The sequence below is a fragment of the Vanellus vanellus genome (genome assembly GCF_965231255.1).
Source record: "Vanellus vanellus genome assembly, chromosome: 4".
NCBI classification, from domain to species: Eukaryota; Metazoa; Chordata; class Aves; order Charadriiformes; family Charadriidae; genus Vanellus; species Vanellus vanellus.
The window spans coordinates 47,544,397-47,567,330 of record NC_138909.1 but is presented as its reverse complement, the minus strand read 5'-3'; the positions used below and the strand labels follow the sequence as shown (position 1 = coordinate 47,567,330).

Genomic DNA, 22,934 nt, shown 5'->3' with positions numbered 1-22,934 from the left:
TGGAATAAAATATTTACTGAGAAATATGCCCTAGTTACAATCTCTTGATAGATTTTTTTTTTTAACTGTGGTGTATTTATGCAATCTTTTCTCAAATGAAAGTTTTCTTAATGGAAATATTGCTTCTAAAGAACCAAGCAGTAATTTTAGGATCTGATTTTAAAATTCAAGTCAAATATTTCTGGAAGAAACACTGTTTCTATAACTTTCAATTTGTGAGCATAATTTAATTTTTGACAACTGTCAGAGGTTGACATTCTAAAGCAATTTTATTCTCTGCAATAGAGACACGATAGTAATAAAATCTTAAAGAAGGACAATATAAATAAGTATAGTATGAAAACAGAAAACTCACCTAATATATTAATTTATATTATTTTTCAGACATATATCAGTCTACTTCTGTAAAATCTGTCTCAAACTTTCATATTGGGGTAATATATCAAACACCAACCACTATAACAAACATTTCTTGGAGATGTAAGTTGCTTTCATAAATTTAAACTAACGTGAGCTTAAAACAATATATTGAAAAGTGAAATGAATACTAGAAAAGATCCAGCCAAGGCTGTAACAGAAATAAATCTTTCAAAAATGGTGCAGAGAATTAAGTACAGGCTCTCAGTCCTCAGATGGCTTTAACAAGAACCAGTATCATCATCAGTTCAAGACCTCCTCTACTGCCTAAACCATTAAGGACGTGTACAAAAAATCACCTGTGTGCATTTCATTTTTCTCTGTTTTTAGCTTCCTGCTTGAGGACACAGGACTCGCTATGGGATGCCGGGGAAAAGCATCTTAGGACTGCACAAGACTTATAATGAGATGTGTAGGGGAGGAAACAAAGGTGGGGTAAAAGAAGGACTCAGATTATTTGAGGAGGAACAAGCGTGGGAAAATGGAGGGATAAGGGAATAAAAGGGACTCATTGCATGTAAACAAATTAGTGGTCAATGCATTTGCATGGCCATGCCTTGGGCCAGATTTTCTGATTTCCAGCTGCTGGAGAGACCACAGTGTCTGAAGGTCGACTGAGACATCTGCTTCTGCGTGTTTGTGTCTGTATGTGTGCTTGGGCGTGGGGCAACCGGGGACACTCGGATGCAGGAGCCAGCTATGGCACAGACTGAGAAGCTGAACCCAGCTACTGAAGGGATCTACATTATACATACAAGTACAGGCGTTCCCCACTAACAGACCTTCAATGCTAATTAGCCAGAGAGGGGAAGAGGATAAGACACTTGGTGCTGTTGTGTTTGTTTCATAGAATTATAGAATAGTTTGGATTGGAAGGGATCTTTAAAGGTCATCTAGTCTAAGACCCCTGCAACGAGCAGGGAGATCTTCAACTACATCAGGTTGCTCAGAGCCCCATCCAACCTGACCTTGAATGTTTCCACGGATGGGACATCTACCACCTCTCTGAGCAACCTGTTCCAGTGTTTCATAGAATCATAGCATAGTGGGTGCCGAGTGTCTGATGTATGTGGTCAGCTGTGTATATATGTATACATGAGCTGTATATGCGTGTTTGTGTGCATGTGCCTGCTGGGAATATACACTCAGCCTCACTACTGGGGCAATGGAGCTGCAGCAGCTTCACTATTAGATTTGGGAACCCCTGACACTGCTTATCTGTATAACAACTCTTTGAGATTCTGTACAATGTCTGCTCTTTCATCAGAAGTGGTTTTAAATAATTTTAGAAAAAAGAACTTTAATGTCTTTCAGAAGCTAAATTCTCTGAGAGCTGAAAGATAATTAATGGATTTGAAAAGGGTCTGAAAGCTAGCATTAGTATATTTGCATAGAATGACATTTAGTATGCCATATTTCTTAGGATGAGCACTGCAAACATGAATAACAATTGAAGTCACTTCCAAATGTAACAAGCAATTCAAAATAGATTATGAATATTTTTGAATAACAAGATAGAGTTTTCAGGCCACAGCATCAGTGACTTGCCAAATATAAGACTTCAAGTCTTCATACTCCAAACTTCCTGTTGGAGAGGCATGAGCCATCAGAGAGACTGCAAAAAAGCAAGTTGCAGCGTACCTCATCATAGATACTATTGGCAAAATAAAGAATATGCCTATTACAGAATCACAGAATGGTCAGGGTTGGAAGGGACCTCTGGAGATCGTCTAGTACAATCACCCTGCCAGAGCAGGTTCACCTACAACAGGCTGCCCAGGAACACATCCAGGTGGGTTTTGAATGTCTCCAGAGTGGGAGACTCCACCACCTCTCTGGGCAGCCTGTTCCAGTGCTCTACCGCTCTCAAAGTAAAGAAGTTTTTCCTCATGTTCAGATGGAACTTCCTATGTTCAAGTTTGTGCCCGTTACCTCTTCTATCACTGGGCACCACTGAAAAGAGTCTGGCCCCATCCTCTTGACACCCGCCCTTCAGATATTTCTAAGCATTGATGAGATCCCTACTCAGTCTTTTCTTCTTCAGACTAAACAGACCCAGGTCTTTTAGCCTTTCCTCATAAGAGAGGTGCTCCATTCCCTTGATCATCTTCGTAGTCCTCTGCTGGACTCTCCAGTAACTCCCAGTCTTTCTTGAACTGGGGACCCCAGAACTGGACACAGTACTCCAGATGCAGCCTCACCAGGGCAGAGTAGAGGTGAAAGATAACCTCCCTTGACCTGCTGGCCACACTCTTCTTGATGCACCCCAGGATGCCATTCGCCTTCTTGGCCACCAGGGCACATTGCCGGCTTATGGTCATCCTGTTGTCTGCCAGGACTCCCAAGTCCCTTTCCACAGAGCTGCTCTCCAGGAGGACATCCTTTAACCCGTACTGATGCATGGGGTTATTCCTCCCCAGGTGCAGTACCCTACACTTGCCCTTGGTGAATTTCATTAGGTTCCTCTCTGCCCAACTCTCCAGCCTGTCCATGTCACACTGAATGGCAGCACAGCCTTCTGGCATGTCAGCCACCCCTCCCAGTTTTTGTGTCACCAGCAAACTTGCTGATGGCACACTCTATCTCTTCATCCAGGTCATTGATGAATATATTGAACAGGACTGGAGTCAGTACTGACCTTTGGGGAACACCACTTGCTACTGACTTCCAACCAGAGTCTGCACCAATAACCACAACTCTCTGAGCTTTATCTGTCAGCCAGTTTTCAATCCACCCCACTGTCCATTCATCTAACCCACACTTCCTAAGCTTGCCTCTGAGGGTGATGAGGGAGAGAGTGTCGAAAGCCTTGCTGAAGTCAAGGTAGACAACATCCACTGCCCTCCCCTCATCCAACCATCCAGTCACGCCATTGTAGAAGGCTGTCAGATGTGACTTTGCCTTGGTGAACCCACGTTGACTACTTCTGATAACCTTCTTTTCCTCCAGATGCTTGGAGATGACGCCCAGAACGTGCTGTTCCATCATCTTTCCAGGGATGGAGGTGAGGTTGACCTGCCTGTAGTTTCCTGTTTTTTTACACCCAGAGGTTCTTCCAAAATGCAGACCAAGGCCCCTTCTCCCATTAAGCAGGACTGACCACAAGCCTCACTTTCAGAAATGGACAGAAAGTCCATTGTCTCAAACAACTGCTTTTCAGGAATTTCTTTCCATACACACATGCAAATTTCCCTCTGTCTAGTAATAGTGGTCACTAACTTCTATAAACAAAAAAAGATAAGTTCTTATATACTTCAATGATGCACATTATAAATAAATTTAGGGAGAACAAAGGTTTAAGTGAAAAGACCAGATCATTTCTTTTCTAAAAAAAGATTTCTCTAGCCCCTAACCCAGGTGAGAAACAGGTTATGTAGACAAATTCTAAGCGATAAAATATTAGTATCAGATATATTATTTTCTTTTAAAGAATCTACTATTCCTCCTTCATACTTGCCAGATACAAACCCAATATCCTACAGTTCTTTCATTCTACTCAGACTTTGGGAATAACAATCAGCAAGAAAGACTCGGAAAAATGCCAAAAGGCCCTGAAGCAATCACTGCTTAGTTGTTACAGTAAGAGATACCTTTAAATATCTTCCGCTGCAGATCAGCTCTTCATTTTGAATCCTGTCCCTCGGACTCAGAGTTGAAAACTAATGCAGAAATCAGACAATACTTCATCATTTGCTTTCTCTGTAAAAAGAATTTCTTCCTTTCCCACATCGTGATAGTTACATTGTGACAAGTCTTTTAATGGCTTCTACAGAAGCACCCTCATGAAATAATTCCAATTCCATATATTTTATTAACTTGGAAAAATGCTGAAGAGCTAGCAGAGAGAAAGAGAGAGCAAGCCTACATCCTTTAGTTGAATTCTTATTAACCAAATGAACCAATGTGTAATGTATTCAGGTGTTTTTTAGAAATTTTAAATGTAACTTTAAATGTTAAACCCATACTATTCCAGGAAAGCTTTTAGATATTAATGGGTACAAAACTTTTTTTTTTCCTTTTCTTTTCCTTCCTTCTATTCTTGTTTGTTTGAGCTTTTTTTTGTTTGTTTGTTTCTTTGTTTTTAATCAGGACAGCAGAAAGAGTAGATTGGGTAAATCAGGGCTCCTGGGAAGTCTGTTGCAGATGACTCTGCTAAGCGAGTACAGCTAAGGCATCAATTTAACATGCTATGTACGTTGTTCACACCCTGGCCTTAAATGCAAATAAGATACTCTTACTAAGAATGCTTTCAGTGTGAGAAAGGAAGGAAATTTAGGGGAAGAAGGCACAGAATGGATAAAAATAAGTACAATCAGAGGATGGGCTAACAGAACCGTGTGAAGCAGGTATCCAGGGTCAGAGAGGGATTCAGAGAGGAGCATAATCTACCGGTAGAGAAAACAAGGCCAACAAATAAGTTATGTTAAATTTGTAAAGTAAAGGGAGGAAAAAAGAGTGATCAAGAAAAAGACATTTGATTTTATTATTTTTTCTACTTTGTATTACAAAACCATGACTGAACGTGAGAGATAAGGAGAAGGACCTTACGTGAATACAGAACTAGGGTATGAGAAGGAGACGGAAGTAAGAAGGTTAACATGGAATGGGAGATCTGAAGAGAACACGAGATTGGGGAAATTCCAGGCCCTGAATTGCAAGGAAGATAAAATAAATGTACAACCACATGAAGGTAGCAATGAAAAGGAGAGGGAAAAAGAGAAGCATAGAGCAGAGCAGCATAGACTCTGTGAAACAGAGATGGCTGCTAAGAGCTCTCTTTAATGCAGTTAAAAAAGAAAACAGACTGGATTAGAGGGCAGAAAACAAAGATCTAAAGAGAGTGGAAAAGTTTTAAGGAAGCTAAAATCTGGGCAGAGATTTTCTGCATCAGTCAGGAAAGTCAAGACCTCCAGGCAGCAAGTCTTAAAGACTTGGGATAACACGGCACTGCGAGGACTGGGTATTAAGAAGGAACTGTTGGTCTCACAAGGTCTAACTGAAAGAATATTGTACAGTCGGGAAAGGTCTCCTAAAATACAAATTGCCAGCTGAACTGGGGTACTGTTTTAAGACTCAAAGAATGCCATGCATTTGGCTAAGAGTTTGGCAGTCTCTGGGATCACAAAACTGAGACTGTTGTAAGTGACAGTGTATGTGACATTACAAATAGCAAGACAGAATCTGTCTCTCTTCAGGTCGTACTGCTCTCACTGAAATCAGAAGAGCTTAAATAGCATTATCAATTATTATAAAAGCAACCGGCTCTTGTGCATGCTCTATGGTTTTGGAGTTCGCTCCCATCACCTAGGATATGCAGATTCCCTGCTTTTCTCCCAAGGTAACTGAACACGGAAGGGAACAGTAAGGAAGAAGACCTTTCACAGGGTTTAATTTAAAATCTCCATTTGAAAAGTTTTAAAAACTAGGCAGTTAAAAGCGTTAAAGCAAAGCCTTAAAAATACTACTTTTTAGTGTGTTCCATCACAGAGAAAAATGTTACCAAGAAAGTCAAAGTCATTTATGTTTCTCAAATATTGATACATACTTTCATGCTTACTGACAGTCATGGAGTATATGGATCATATCATATTCTTTTTATGCAATATGCATAAATCTGCGTGAACAAAAAATTAAGTCTACCTCAAGTTTACACCGTCTTCAAACACAAAAAACCATCATCAGCTATTTTCTGTCCCTTTATTAAAGTACAAATTTCAGATTATGGGGTGAAGTTGTACCTACCGTGCTTGAAAAGCAAAAAAAATGTAAAACACAACAACCAGCTGCTAGACTAAATCATGCTCTTAATGGACGTTTTAGCTATTAACTGTCAGAAAACTTCTAGGAAAATTATATTAAAATCAGGCAGTCACTAGCACATACTTACAAGATAAGACATCGCCAAAGTCATCTAAAAGATAGAAAAACTTTGCATAAATATAATCTATTTCTCTGTCTTGCTTTCCTCAGCATCCCAGACTGTTTCTTAACAAGTTTAATCAGACCTGAGCACGATGGACTTTGTAGATTTTTGTGTAAATCACAAGCTGAATGTGTCCTCCACAGGGAATTTCCTTCTTGTTTAATGATCAATAAAAGACCGGTTGCATTTAAACACCTATGCTATGAGAACATACGCCGCTGTTCCCCTCTCCAGACTGTATTTCTTGTTTCTGTGAGTTCTTCTTTGCCTTCCTGCACTTCTCAGGCTTTGCAGGTTTTTTAGGGTTATTGTAACCAAAAAAAAATACACCAAAATCTCACTCCTCCTAAAATTTCAGTATGTAGAAGACTGCTGGCTTTCTCTCACGTCTAATGTTAGATGACATGAACAACAAACATCAGCATTTCCCAGGTCGCATCTTTCGCTCATCTGGGACATCTTTTACACAGCTCTGACAACATGGGAATAAATAACCATACAGCAAATTAGTCAGTGGCATAGCAATTGGATAATTTCACTGAGGTGGTTTTGAACTAAAGCTAATTTTCACTGTGTTGTAATTTTTTAAGACCTGTGAAGTCAAAGAATTATTATGGGACACATCTACACAAACACGTACTTACACAGCTAAGAGCTTTATGCATAAAATATTTACTTTTTCAAAAATTGTGGGAAATTAAAAAAAAAACAAACCCACAAACATTAAAAACCTATCTTCTTTCTCTTAGTTGTTTTTTCAGAACTCAACCTTGTAAATCAATACTGTTGATCATCAGAGTTTTGCACAGATATCCAAATATAATTTGCATACACTATTAAAGTACCAAGCATCTTAAAGTTATATAGTCTTTGCATTCACATCCATTCCACAGTATTTTGCTAACAACACAGTACATTCGTTTCATACCCACCAATGGAAAGCAACTCTCTCTGGGATGAATCGCAACAGCTGTCTACAGTAGCATATAAGAGTATACAGCAACATAGGGCAGGAAATGAAGAGCACACCAGAACCAGCTGTAACCGCAGGAGGCATTTTTACCTTGACGGTGTAATTACCCAAGCTGGAATTTTGCCAGAAAATCAGCTAGCAATACTCTGGCAAAACACAGCCTCAGTTCATTAATCCAGCTCTTTATGTCACGGTGCTAAACATATCATTTCACATTGCACCAAGGCTGGTCTAGCTTACACGGCTCGTGTGTGCTAATAATGGTGCTCCTGCTCTCCTAATTATGGACTCATACAGACCCCAAAAAGCTGTCCCACTTTTCGAAAAGACTTTTTTTTCCAGCCTGCAGTGTTGATGAAAGATGAATGCCTGTCTCATTCTGCGTAATACTGTTTATGATCTTTTTTCCTCTCCACGTTCTTCATCACTGTCGTGTTTGGGTTTTTTTTTAATGCAGATTAAAAAAAAAGAATAAGAGGCTTATTATCAATTAAAAAGTCAGAAATTCGATCAAGAAAAAACCTAAAAGTCTCCACAGCAAATCCTCTCAGATGCCTCTAGCTTTGCAAAGCAAAAATCTACAAAGAAATCACTGTTAGCTAGCACAAAGCTCTAATGATAAAGAAAGATAATAAGAAGCTCTGATACCATGCTAATGAATGTGGTATATTTGCCTAGATCAGAGAGCATGCAACAGTTTAGGCTGGTGACTGTAACTCATGAGAAGGCTCCTTGCGAGAAGTTAGCAAAACTGAGTCAGCACCACAGCCTCAAAGGGGGAGAACGATAAATTCGGAGGGAACGAAGGCACTCGCGTCAACACTGAAGATGCTGTACTAGAATTTGACATAACACAAAATAAGTAATGTAAGCAACGGGAAGCTGAAGTAGTTGACAAATGAAACTGCATGCCAGAACAACCAAGCATCAGCATCAAAATTCTAAATTAAAAACAAATAAAACAATAACAACAGCAAAAACACACCACCACCACCCCGCCCCCCCAGAATAGTGACATACCACTCTGCATAGAGTACACAGCAAATAGTCAACTAATTCTGGTGTACTGGCAATGGAATATTAAAAAAAAAAAAACAAAACAAAACACATAACAGGAAAACAGTAAAGCCAAATATACATACAGCAGACAGGAGGAAAAATCAGCCTCAGGATAGAACAGGCTGGGATATTCGCTAATCAGTGTTTATGTATAAAAGATTTTAACCCTGCCAGCTCATACGATCATTTCAGTCCAATTTTCATGAACTGAAAAAACATCATATGAGCGCTGAGGAAGTAACTCACTGAAAATCAGTATTTTATACCCAAGTCCTTTAGACTCCTTTCAAAATCTCAGCTGGAGATCTGCCAGTCTTGTTCTAAAACCCAGGACTGACGATACTGGCAGATGGTATCTTTAGATTGTAGGATTTACAATAGAAAAAACCTGAAAGGTACTTAATTCTGCTGCGATAAAGTTAATTACAATCAAAGCAAATAAAAAGGAAAATTTTTCTTATGGGCATATATTGAAAACATATTTTTCCCCTACCACACATGTAAATTTAAAAGCATCTGATAAACATTTTACCTTTTGAAGGAAAATTGTCAGATGATATCCATGATATTTTCAAAATTTCAAAGCCTTATTTGAAAGCAGTTTTCTTATAATGCCAATTTAAAATTCAAATATTAAATCGTGCAAAATCAGAATTATTTCTGTCAGCAAAGAAAATGTTATTATCCCATGGCTGAATCCCAAGCCCAACTAGGCAATTTTTTGTAGCATTGCGTATCTTGAAACTTGCAGTTTAACCTATGCAGTATGCAAACTAATGTTAACGTTTATGTTATTATGACCAACACCCAGAAAAAAACCCTTGGTTTAGCATTGCTATTATCTGTATATTTTCAGATTTTGATAGTCTTTGTATATATTTCAATATATACTTGAAACCACAAGTAATTCTATATTGCTGTACTGTTTGGTTGATAATTGTTAGATTTTTCAGAAATGCAGGCACCATAATCCTGATTCTACATTTGAATCCACAGGTTTTAAAGCACTGCTCAAATTTTACAAATTGAAAAATAATGTCATTTTTTTTACACAGAAGAAAAAGAAGCAAGTTGAAAATTAAACAGTAAGCTTTGGCACTGAGCAGAAAGACTGCTAAGTAATATTTGAGTTAACCATTTGGTGATAGAACAGCTAAAACGAAAAGAAAAACAAAACTAAACATTTTTTTACCATAGTTAGAACATTCTTTATACTCATTGCCATTCATAAAGTTATAGCTATTTTAATATGCCATGTTACAGATATACTGTAATATAGGACATAGTTTTAATTATATTGTCAGAGCAGCCAATACACTTGTTTTGGAAGAAACCTTGAAAGCATCAAATAAAACAGCCAGTTAAGCATTTTGTTCCACATACCTTGTTTACGTACATCCTCTACAGCAGCAACCAATTCTTCCTTGAGATCCTGGCTCTCCTTAGCAATTTGATCTCCTTTTTCCAAAAAGTTTTGAGTGGCCTGTTCTACTGAAGCAGCCAAAACGTGAGCCTTCTTAGAGCGCCCTTTCTTTTTGCCAGATGGTCCTTTATTGCTTGTGTTAACAAGCGTTGTTACCTTTAAGAAAGAGAACCAAGTTTTTGTCAATTTGAACCATTCCTCAACTATTAATAGCACAATACATAGCCACCTAATTCAATACCCCCACTATTTTCTTTACCTTTGAAATGATTTAATGGTCACATGTACCAAAAAAATAAAATTTAAAGTTTAAAATCCAAAGCATGGCAGCACATACCTCAAAAAAAAAGATTTTTCCTTTAAACCTCTATTTAGTCTGGGCTAAGCAAATCACAGGCAAGCAGTGAAGGAGAAAAAGATAAGAAACAGGTATGGAAGGGCATTGGTGCTAAAGCATCATTTTTGTCACTGTTTTTCATTTTAAAAGAATGAATAAGCCGATCAAATGAGAACCTAACACATGTGGGTCAGAAACCATTCAAAAATCAGTCATCCCTTGAGATAAGTACAGTCAGTTACATTCAAGTGGTGACAAAGACATTGTGGATGTTTTCCAGACATTAAGGAATGAATAGCTTCTGCTGCAAAGATTATACAGGTTAAAAATATTCCGTTTAGCATTGCTCCAATATATGTGTAATATATTTGTGTAAGACAACAGCAGAGAGTCAAATGATCCCACTTTTGCTCCGGTATTCAAAAAGAAAGAAAATCTGCTTCCTTGTTTGTAGAATCTCCTAAAGGAATTCTGTATTGAACTGTCAATAAACTGATTAGAAACTTTAACCACAAAGCTTAGCAATAAAGCACAGTATATACCACAGCTTTTTGTTGAACCAAAAAAATCATATATCGTAGAATTATAGAATCATAGAACAGTTTGGGTTGGACGGGACCTTTAAAGGTGTTCTATTCCAACCTCCCCTGCAACGAGCAGGGACATCTTCCACCAGGATCAGGTTGCTCAGAGCCCCATCCAACCTGATCTTGAATGTTTCCGGGGACAGGGCATCAACCACTTCTCAGGGCAACATGTTCCAGCGTTTCAAAACCCTCACTGTTAAAAAAAAAGTCTTCCTTATATCTAGTCTAAATCTACCGTCTTTGAGTTTAAAACTATTACCCGTTGTCCTGTCACTACAGCCCCTGGTAAAAAGTCTCTTCCCATCTTTCTTATAAGCCCCCCTTAAGTACTGAAAGGCCACAATAAGGCCTCCCCAGAGCCTTCTCTTCTCCAGGCTGAACTACCCCAACTCTCTCAGCCTGTCCTCATAGGAGAGGTGTTCCATCCCTCTGATCATTTTTGTGGCCCTCCTCTGGACCCACTCCAACAGTTCCATGTCTTCCCTGTGCTGAGGGCTCCAGAGATGAAGGCAGTACTCCAGGTGGGGCCTCATGAAAGCAGCGTAGAGGGGCAGAATCACCTCCCTCAACCTGCTGGTCACGCTAACTGTGATGCAGCCCTGGATACGGTTGGAGTATATCACTCCACCAGTCAAAGGCGGCCCTTATGTATAATAGGAACACTGAATCGGATATCACCAGGTGTTAAATGCGATTGATCCATATTGCTCAGGGATGAAGTTCACCCTAACCAGGATACAAACCGGGGCACCTGAAGTGACGCGTCAGTGTGCTAAGCCTGAAATTTACTGTAAGGAAATAAAAATCTTTGCAATAAAGACAGTGAACTACAAAGCAAAAGATTTCAAAACGAAGTATAAAAATTCACTGTGATCCCATCCCTTTTACAAGAAGCGTGACAAAGCGGTACAGTTGTGACCAAAGAGCCTTTTGTCGTGCTCTTTGTGCTACGTTTTTTTGCTCCTTGAGCTAGGTTGTGTTTTCCCTCAAATCACATGTAAAAATTATAGACTCTGGAAGAAGAAAGAAAAGAAGAAAAAAAAAAAAAAAAAAAGGGATTATCAGGGCCTGAAAACACCATGTGCATGGATGTACTGGGTGAAAAAAAAAACGTATTCCAGAGCCTTCTTGCAGGAAGGAGTCTGCCTGGCTACGGGAAGGTAACATTCTTCCATTATCTGTTTTTTTTCCCCCCCACTATTTATATCTAGAAATAATGTTTTCATTATTAGTTTTCCCTGGAAATTATTCTTCATAAAATTTCCTGAAGATCTTTTTGTACTTTATCATTGTCTATTTACAGATTTTAGAATTTTATGAATAAATAAACTATGTTAGCTCTGTAACCTAACTCAGGTTCAGCAAACGGAATGGATTTGTCTAGTACATCATAAGGATGATTAAGAAAAGCTTTCACATACAGCAGGCCACAAAATTGTTTAGGCATATGCTGAAATTCACACAGGAGACCCAAAGATGAAAAGAATAGTGTCTGAACTTGATACAGTTATTTGGACTTATTGAACAAACCAGAACTAGGCTGCCAGAATAGTTCACATAGTATAGAGAAGAAAAAGAACTGAAGTGAAGAAAGGGTTGTAAATAAATTAAGTCAAATGAGATTATTTCACAGATCTCTATTAGACAGATGCAGGGATCAACAGCTAAAAAAACCCAAACTTGAAATAGCACAAACACACAGAAGTTGCAGCTGGAAGAAGAACTTCTGAAGTCCTATGAAGACACAGAAATTAGTTGGATTGCAGATTTCTTTTGGTTACCCTAAAATTTTATTTTCACATGAAAAATCATCAAAATCAGTGTTCCTGGATTGTAAGTCTGCCAGTCTGCTCCTGTTGGGCACGATTCAACTGTCAGATGGGATACTTTTCACCTAAGTTACACATCCATTGTAAGATCATCTACAAGTACTGAACTGATGTGGTCAATGAATGGGAGTAGGGACCTCAGCTGTCATAGAATATGATACATTTGTGCCTGTACAGACAGACAGTCAATGAGACATCATTGACAAGGAAGGGAACCTAGAAAATCTGATTTAGAACAAGCAAACAGGTATTAGATTGCTAAATTAAGTAATTAAGGGAAATAAATCCTGAATAAGTATTTTACCACGATAATCTCCAAAATGTGTTCATGGTATAAGTAAATACGTACTCTTATATAGAGATATATAGATATAGAGGGAGCATGTGTGTGTGTATTGGATTTACTTCTACAACAATGGTCTCAGCAGAACCAATAAACCATTTTCTATACAGCCCTCATAACACAACAATTATCCCCAGGCAATTTTAAATAAAAAGTACTTAGATAGAAAAGTACACATCCAGATTTAATTTACACCAACTGTATTGAGTGACAAGAGAGGCCTTCCTTCTAAAACAGGTAAGTATGAGGCAGGTCCTGAAAAAATTTATTTCTTGAACGGGTAAGCATGTAATATGCAAAGGAAAAATAGTAATGAGTTGAACATATATTGATTTTAATTGTGTGCACCTTGCTTAATGGGAGCTGGCTGCTCATCAGTTATCACTGCTTCCTTTTTTGTTTTGTTTTTTCCAAGAAAGCATAAGGACAGACACAAAATTCAGATTTTCTTACATATTCAGAGAGAACTGCAGGTGTCTGTAACCCAGACTATGGAGAGTGGTTTGCTGAATTCCCAAGAAGGGACGAGTTAGGAGACAGGCACCAAGGTGGCTGCAAGGGCACATCACAGTTGCAATTAAACAAAGAAATGAGAAATAAATATTGATCTATTTTGGCCCATATATTGGGAGATTTTGCTCTCCATACCTGTAATAAAACTAAGAAGTTTTCAAAATAATCTAATAGTATACTTTTACAACAGAAACAGACAAAAAAATATCTATATCCATTTAAAAAAGATAAAGGAACCATTCTGGGGGAGAGAAAGCAGTGATTTAAGAAAGTAAGCTCATAGCAAATATTTGTTTCAGCTTTAAATAGTGCCCTTTCTAACACATCGGTATCTAATTATGGACACCTAGAGAAACGCAAACAATTCAAAACCACCATAAAACGATTTCACAGAATTTCACAGAATTTCAGAGTTGGAAGGGACCTCTAGAGATCATCTAGTCCAACTCCCCTGCTAGAGCAGGATTGCCCAGAGCACATTACTCAGGACTGCATCCAGGCGGGTCTTGAAAATCTCCAGGGAAGGGGACTCCACAACCTCCCTGGGCAGCCTGTGCCAGTGCTCTGTCACCCTCACCGTAAAGAAGTTTTTCCGTGTATTTGAACGGAACTTCCTGTGTTCTAACTTGTGCCTGTTACCCCTCGTCCTGTCACTTGGAACCATTAAAAAGAGCCTGGCTCCATCCTCCTTCAACCCACCCTTTAGATACTTGTAGGCCATAATAAGGTCTCCCCTCAGCCTTCTCTTCTCCAGGCTAAAGAGTCCCAGCTCTCTCAGCCTTTCCTCATAAGGGAGATGCTCCAAGCCCTTAATCATCTTAGTTGCCCTTCGCTGGACTCACTCCAGCAGTTCCCTGGAACTATCGTTTATAAACTATATGTAAAGTTTATCAGAACTTCCCCAAAAACTTGGAAATAATTATAAATTAAAATATTTAACAGCATTTTCTTTAGTGCTTTTTTAACATAGCACAATTGCTTTGCCCTATGTTGACTAACACGCAGAAATACAGAAAAACCACTTAAAGGTGTCTGCCAGTGCTCAAAATGTTCTCAGTGAAGAATCTCTGTGTCAGAGTCTGTGTAGAGTAGATGTACATGCGCAGGTCCTAGAGAAGAAGAGGAACCAGCACTGGCATAAAACCTTTGTTAATCCACTGAGCTGCTACGAGGCCAGAAGCAGCACATTTAGGAAATTCCTAATTGCTACAGAAGATGGAGACTTTTGCGGCCACTTCTTACAACAGACGTAGAAAACAGCATCCCCAAAGGAAATAATCTCTTTCAAAAGCAAATGCTGGTGTGTCCTTCTTCACCTCAATTCCCTCATAAAAGTTTTGCCACTGTTTTTTCTTATTTATCTTGTTTCTAGCATTAACACCCCTCCCCCCCCCCAAAAAAAAAAAACCATAAAAGTCTCTAGGCTGTCAAAAGCTTAGACTCAAATATAATCACAAAATCATATAAGAAGTGCTAGCAAGAGAGCATAAGTAGTTCACAAATGGTGCTAGAGACACTGTCTGCCAATATACCTCAATGATTTGTAAATCTAAAGCAAAGGTTTACAAATTTTAAACAATGGAGATCTACAAACATGAAATACATGAATAGCAACATCCCACTACTATCTAAACAACAGCTTTCAGGTGCTACTTGTTTGGGTTTTTTTAATTTTATTTTGCCTACAAAGAGTGACCTGGCGCACACAGGTAAGATCATTCAAAAAAAAAAAAAAAGTAGTTCAAATCTTGAGTCTAACTGGACTCTCAGATCAGTTTTATATATAATTAAATTCCATGGAATACAATAAGAAAGTGAATGAACGCCCCTTATAAATATGTTGGTTACTATTGAATACTTTTTTTTTTCCTGGTTTGTAGCTGTTTTTAATTTTGTTCCGCAATCTGAGATTAGTACGATAATTAGGCCATATTGGGAACACTTCTATCTGGAAATATTCATGAGCTTATATGAAATCCTAGAAGCCTGCTTTCTTGTTTCTAAATATCTGAAGCAGATTTAAAAGCAAACACAGACAGTATATTTCCTAATTTTGTTGCTAGAACCCCCTTCAGTAATTACAATGACTGGTGACCAGACAAATTTCTTTTCCTTTTACACTCTGGGTTCAGAACCACCAGCAGGAACAGCTAGATTTTTCACACTATTATTAAAAAAAAAAAAAATCAACTTAAATGTTAGGAACTTTCATATAGACTTAACACGTTTTTCCGTGAAAACATATTTCTTCGGGGAAAAAAAAAAAACAAAAAACAAAAAAACAAACCAACAAAATCTCTAAGATCAAAGAAGAGTTTGATGCAGATTAATTAAAAAGTATTTCTTAATAGAATCTACAAAGAAAAGGAAGAGCAAAATAAAGCAAAATAACTTTCAGTGTGCACCACTGGAACATCTTAACATCTGCTGTAACATGTCCTGTGGATGAGGACAGCAGAGAGAAGACATCTATTCTAGTCCCAGCATTGTCACTCAAGTCTCTGACCTTGTACACATTGTGTCTCTAATCTATGATTTAATTTCATTTCTCTTTTCCAGACACTTCAATCTGCTTGGAAAATTATTCAGTATCGCATCCGCTTAAATTAACTCAATAGATAAAACTAATTATTTTGCTGAATAAGGGTCCCAAACTAATTTGATAAAAATAATACTATTCATCCATTTTGGAGAGAATTTCATTTAAAGCTCTAGAAAAAAAAAAAAAAAAAAAAAAAAACCAAAACCCTGAAGGTTAGTCTCCTTTAGAAAAGAATAAGAAAACACACACTGCACCCAGATTTAATTTATCATATGCATCTTTCAGCTACTCTTAACAAAAGTATAAATTGAATCTCTGCCGCATATAATAATTTGTCCTCCTAAATAACCTTCTAATACATGTCCTTCTAAAAAACTTCCACACTCTGGATTTATCAATCACTGCAAGCATAAGAGTACACGCCAATAGAAAGATGTGGCCCAACATGGACTATTCCCAAGGTACAGTTTCAAAAAGTAACCGGTATATCAAAACTAGATAATATGAATTTATAAGCCCAGCAGAAAGTCTAAAAACTTAAAGCGTCAAAAACTTCATTTGCAGTTCAATTTCTGAGTGAATGAGAAAGTCTCTGAGCACTGAAGTGACATACATAGTAAAGAAGGCATTGAGAGCAGACACAGAGTGTATATGCTCTTTCCAAAATGGAAATATTTTCCAAAGAATAGGATGAAATTTCCTAGTCGTGTACCAGGAGCTAGAAATCCCTACTGTAATTGTTACTGTTATGCCTAGAGAGCTGAGCACCTTATTCTGTGAACATTCGTGGTCATCTTCCTTACGCACTGAGTCAGAGAAAACTGCCATGAACTTCCTGTACTACTGAAAGAATTTTATAGTGAGTATATCTTGTGTTCCTCTGCACTTATTTTTAGATGACTTAATCTCCATATTAGGGATAGAGATGACCTGGTGCCAGCAACGGAGTGCACTCTCATCAAGTCGCAGATGATGACCTGGGGGGATCAGTCAATATGCTTCAGGGCAAGACTGTCACTCAGAGGTACCCTATAAAAGCCAATGAGGACAAGTGGGAAGTCTTGTACCTGTAAAGGAGGAAGACGTGGCAATAAGACAGGGGAGGGACTGACTGGCTGGAGAGCATAGCTCCTTCAAGGGACCTGAGACACCTTCATAGATGGCACGCTCTCGGCACTGTGCCTTGGCACACCTTGAATATCATTTCCAGTTCTGGGGTCTCCAATACAAGAAAGAGAGGCACAAGTTGAAACAAGAGAGCTTCAAACTGGATATAAGGAAAACCTCATGCAATTGGTTGTACAAGTTCAATGATTTTCATTTATAAAGCAGATTTTATTCAGGGACCTCCAAAATATTCCGTAAACTTTAATACAATGGCCTAACATAAAGAGCAAAGGAAAACAGAAGTCTGGACCCTCCTGATGCAGCAGATGTCTCCCACTTCCCAAGGAAGTATTGTGATCAAGAAACTGTACGCTAACTGGAATGGTGGGGTTTTCTTCTCTCAAAATGAAGCTGAGCCATCACACAGCAACAGACAGAAGATTCGTATGACCAAAAGGCAGCAAGCAAGGAGAGGAATCGTTCTCTAATCTGGGGCTGGGAAAGGACAATTCCGGATTCCAGCCCTTACACTAACAGGTTGGGTTCTGCATAATACACAGCCCATACAGGAAGAAAGCCACTCATAACAATTGGAATCTTGTGATTTTTCCCACCTTGTGTCAGTTTCTTTTAAATTACATTAAATTACTAGTTTGAAATGCTAAGAAAGCAGTCTCTTCCACAATTAGAAGTACCGTTCAGAAAAGTCAGCTGTAGTGGGAGAGAGGAAGGGGGGAGGAAGACTTCTTATGCCAGTGACAGAAAAACCCATTGCGTATTAGCTACTTTCCCCTTTTAAAAAAGCCGTATTTCAACCTAAAATTTAATATAACTTGCATGATAAAAAGAAAAAAAAAATATAACCTATTATCTTATTAACACTATGCTTGAGTTTTTCAGAAGTTTCTGCCCAGAAGAATTTAACTGCATGGGGGGGGAGGGGGGGGAAGAAAAAAAAAAGGAAAAAGACAAGACAAGAACATCGCTCAGTTTTCTGGCAGGGCTTTAAAGCTAACTGGTTTATTTTAAATATCTCATCCCACCTATGCTGGCACAAAGGAAAGAATGTCTCTATCAGCTTCTGTTACTAATTAATGCAGACCTCACCCCAAATTCTCTACAATTATCAAATATATCACTTGATAATTACCATAAGCTCATTTTGCAACCTTATAATGATCCTGGCTTTATGATCACACTAGGGAACCTTGCTCTCTTATTTTATTAAAGAAGCTTCACACAGTTCTAGCACAGAACTCTGTTGGAAAAACAGAACTTCACTAATTAATAGTTCAGTCCCATTCCGAATTAAGTCTTCGTTACACAGCTCCAACAGCACAAAAGAAAGGTGAGGATGTCTTTGCTAAAAGCAGAAAATTCTATTAGCATGGATTTCCCTGTTGCAGAGGTCATGTGCAGGCAGGGATGCCAGAATTGAAAGGGGATAGAGCTAGATCACATACTCATCAAATTAATCCCCAGTCAGCAGCTACAGCTCATAGAAAAACATTCCTGGCTCTGTGAATTAAACGGTCTTCCCTACAGATTTCTGAAATGCATGGGCCAAAAGTTGAAGAATTATAATACTTACACCCCCCCCAATTACGTTAGTTTCTCGAGATTTTCCATAATTACAAAATATATTGACAATTTTTGAGGAAAATATTTATATGCATTTTTTAATTTATTTATTATACTACTAATCCTTGTGGTTTATCACTGATCACTCACCTAGGACCGATGCCTTGTTATAATTTTTCCAGTACAGACTGGGCAATGAAAGGCTTGACAGCAGCTGTTCAGAGGAGGACTTGGGGATACTGGTGGATGAAAGATTAGTTTTGAGCCAGCAATGTGCACTTACAACCTCGAAAGCCAATTGTAGCCTGGGCTGCCTCAGGAGTGCAGCCAGCAGGTGGAGGGAGGTGATTCTGCCCCTCTACTCTGCTTTCATGAGACCCCACCTGGAGTACAGCCTTCAGCTCTGAGGTCCTCAGCACATGAAAGACATGGACCTGTTGGAACGCATCTAGAGGAGGGCCACAAAAGTGATCAGAGGGCTGGAGTGCCTCTCCTATGAGGACAGGCTGAGAGAGTTGGGGTTGTTCAGCCTGGAGAAGAGAAGGCTCCAGGGATACCTTATTGTGGCTTTTCAGTACTTAAAGGGAAGTAAGATGGGAAGAGACTTTTTACCAGGGCCTGTAGTGACAGGACAATGGGTAATGGTTTTAAACTAAAAGACGGTAGATTTAGACTAGATAGAACAACAACAAAAAAATATTTTATGATGAGGGTGGTGAGACACTGGAACAGGTTGCCAGAGAAGTTGTGGATTCCCTGTCATAGGATGTATGCAAGATCAGGTTGGATGGGGCTCTGAGCAACCTGATCCTAGTGGAAGATGTTCCTGCGCACGGCATGGGGATTGGACCAGATGATCTTTAAAGGTCCCTTCCAACCCAAGTCATTCTATGGTTCTGTGACTCTATGATTTTTAAGTATCAATGACAGAGGCTGTTGGAGTTTTTCAGAGGGTGAACAGCATTTATCTGTTTGCTTGTTTTTAATAAACTAAAGCAGGTAAATCAAATATGGCTATACAAACATTTACACTATGAAAACCATTCACACAAATACTTTGGTTTGGTTGTGACAGGTGAAATCAATGTAAAAGTGTTTCTCTGAAAGATCATTAATTATTTGCCAAAAAAAAAAAAAAAAAAAATCACTATTCTCCCCTATGTCCCTTCTATCTTCACGTAAATATTAATTGTTCTTCCCAGTGGCATTTCTTGAATGTGAACAGCTACAAGTATTCCTCTCTTCTCATACAGTAATATATCACCAAGCTGCTGGAAACACTCAATGACCTGCAAAAAGACAGCCCTGACATTTTAGTCTAAGGGCCCTTTTCTTTCTAGATATAAGGCTGCCCTTCCACTTGAATGCACTATCTTATTGCCTCACTGGTTATACTAATGGTATCCCCTTGAGCGTTGTTTTTCAAAATCCTCCTGTTTCCGAAAGAAGTTTGTTTCATCGAAGAAAAAAGTCACTACAACTGTCTGGGAAACAAGAACTTCATTTCCCAAACTCTCTCAGGGTTGGGTTTTCTTTTTTTTTGTTGTTTCCTTTGGCAGCAAAGGGAGAGAAACAGACTGCCTTATGTGTTAAAGCACTGACATGGGTTAAAGCACTGGCATGGCTGTAGGAAGAACAGGTTCAAGTCCTTGCTCAAAATGAAGTAGAGAACAGACCTGAACACTGTGTTCGTGACCTTCTTCACTTGGACCATCAAGAACCAGAGCAAAAACACATGGGATTTTGCTTTATATATTCCCGACTTTGCACACCATAAACTTACTGTATGATACGGCTCTCAGCAGTAGCTGAAGTAGTAGAAAATACTTTCAACAACAACTACTTCTCCATTCATGAACAAAAAAGAGAAGCAGCTAACTTGACCTAACATATTTGTACTTATTCTCTAGTATTACGTAAAAACACTGATATATTGCGAACACAGGTGTTCTGCTGAGCACGATTCAGTCCTGAGCATAACTTCTTTTTTTTGATAAAAATCATTCTTCAATTTTCTCTATCAACTTAAGTAATTTGCCACTGTTCTTAGCCCATAAATCATAACAGCTTACATAATTAACTCTTGTAATTATCTCTGCGCAATTAGCACCAGCTGTCTACCTAATTCATAAAACTGAAATTCTTTTCCTATTATATAGATATTTGAATTTTCATCGACAAATATAAGTTTCACTATCCACACCTAATTCCAGTGTTTTAACAGTCTTTTTGTACTCCTTCCAGTTCCCTTCAGTGACTGCAAACACCTGGTGGTTAGAAAAATTAATAAATACACAGACCGTTTTCTCTAATGTATAAATTATTAGCTAGGATGTTAAAAAATGTCAGTGACACACCTACCTTCTGGATGCAAAGTACATAAATAACTGGGGAAACACTGGTTAGAGCCAGTATATTTTAATCCAATCTAGCTTGAGGACAGCTAGATGCTCTGCTTCACGTTTCCGCTGCCAAATACAAATTCCTGAACAAATTTGCATATTTCTATTCTGTCTACATGATGTACCTTTAGGATGTAATTTAGAGATAGCAACACCGTTACTGTTAATTTATATTCTTCTTATCAGTGTTCACACCATGGGAAGAGGCTTATATCCTACCCAATGCGAATGAATATTATATAAGGCACTTTTAATGTTCTTCAGAAAGTATTTTAAAGTTCTTCGCAACAGGAAATTCTCTGTGGAATTTCCTACTACTTCTTCTGTTAACAAAAGGAAGAAAAAAACCAATAAAACAATAAAAAAAACCCCACACTTACTTTCCTCCTACAAATCTTCCTAAAAAATTATCTTTCATATAGTAGACATACAAAATTGCAATATGTTTTCACTGACTGTCCTACAGTTGAAACAAGAATCGATGCTAAGCGAATAAAATGTCTCCCCTAATATATTTTGCCCCTATTTTGTAATAAATTAGGAGCAAAAATTTTTAAACTCTCCTTTTGTGACAAAGTTTTACTGTTAATTAGCACTAAACTACTGTGATGCGATTTAGAAGGCCAATATGAAGTCCAGCTTCTTATAACTCCATCGTATAGGGACAGGAAAAAGAGATTATATTAATATTTCACTCATGAAAGATAGCAGATTTATATTCCTCAAGTTCCCTATGGATTTACTTGCTCATGTAGGTGACTGGAGGTTCCCCACACCACCCAGACAACTTGCCTCGACTGTGACCCCAGGAAAAGCCCTAAAGATGCAGAAACAGTGGTTCAATTGCTACAGCTCACTCAACCTCCATGCAAAGCCTGACAAGAAGAATGCCAATTAGTGCCATTTATGGTGGTGCTGCACTGTGGTGTGGACACTTGTCAACTGGTAACAGCACTGGGACCAAGACCATTTCATGGAACTGGAAGTACAAACAGCAACATGAATTACAAGATACTCTTTCTCTGTGCTGTGAGGATTGCAAAACGCCTCTTTTAAGAACTAAGCAATTCCCTTCCTGAATACAGGTTTCTAGTATCTTGTTAGGAATTTTGAAAAAATTTTGAAAAGCTTGAGCAGGGGTTTAATTGGAACAATTACACAGTGGGTTACTACCCCTTTGAGAAAACAATCTTCAACAAAACCATTTGCTTAATCTGACTCCTAAAAAAGTCTGCTCAATGCCTTTAATACAAGTAAAATAGAAAAGTCAAATTTTAAGATTTTCCTCTCTACTTCTAATTCACTGTGATTCTAATTGCACAAAAGGGCTTGCTCCCAGCCAGGTGCAACTGCCAAAACCAGTACAAAATATGCAGATTCCTTTTTTAGGTTACACCACACAAGTTAGGCTGTGCCATTTCAAACATTCAAGTTTATGATTAGTATTAAACGTGCATTTTCTGTCATCCGTTTCTTCATTATGGATAAGAATAGCTGGTGACTATACTAAGATGGATAGATGAACAAGAATTCTTCCCCACGTAATGGCATCATTTTAGCAGGATGACTACCTTACGTAGCTTTGAGACCAGGCTATGAACTGGTGGGTACAGCATTGTCTTGGTGAGGTAAGAAACGTGGGTTTGAAGTACACCTCAGGCTCAGGAGAGAAGTGAACCGAGTCTTCTTCCTTCATGGGTGAATACCTTAACATCTAGAATATTATATAAGAAGGTGGGCTGCAACACTAGTGTCATCAGGTTTGAAAAGAGAAGAATGATCCATTTTTTCACCTTGAAGGAAGACAAACCTGCTGTCTATTAATCACCATATGACATAAGGTCCCCTCTGTGGGCTCAGAGTTGAGCACATAAGTTCCAGAAAGGGACAGAATTTCA

The 22,934-nt window shown here is 38.4% G+C and overlaps 1 protein-coding gene across 3 annotated transcripts in view; it reads right to left on the bottom strand.

Annotated features, from left to right (window-relative positions):
• Positions 1-22,934, bottom strand: part of CTNNA2 (catenin alpha 2) — a gene marked incomplete at its 5' end in the record, with an annotated part of 461,863 nt that overhangs the window by 402,553 nt on the left and 36,376 nt on the right. For all 3 annotated transcript variants that reach the window (XM_082482395.1, XM_082482396.1, XM_082482397.1), the window contains one exon: positions 9,756-9,951. In XM_082482395.1, the coding sequence (XP_082338521.1) occupies positions 9,756-9,951 (196 nt within the window). The remainder of the gene's footprint in view (positions 1-9,755; positions 9,952-22,934) is intronic.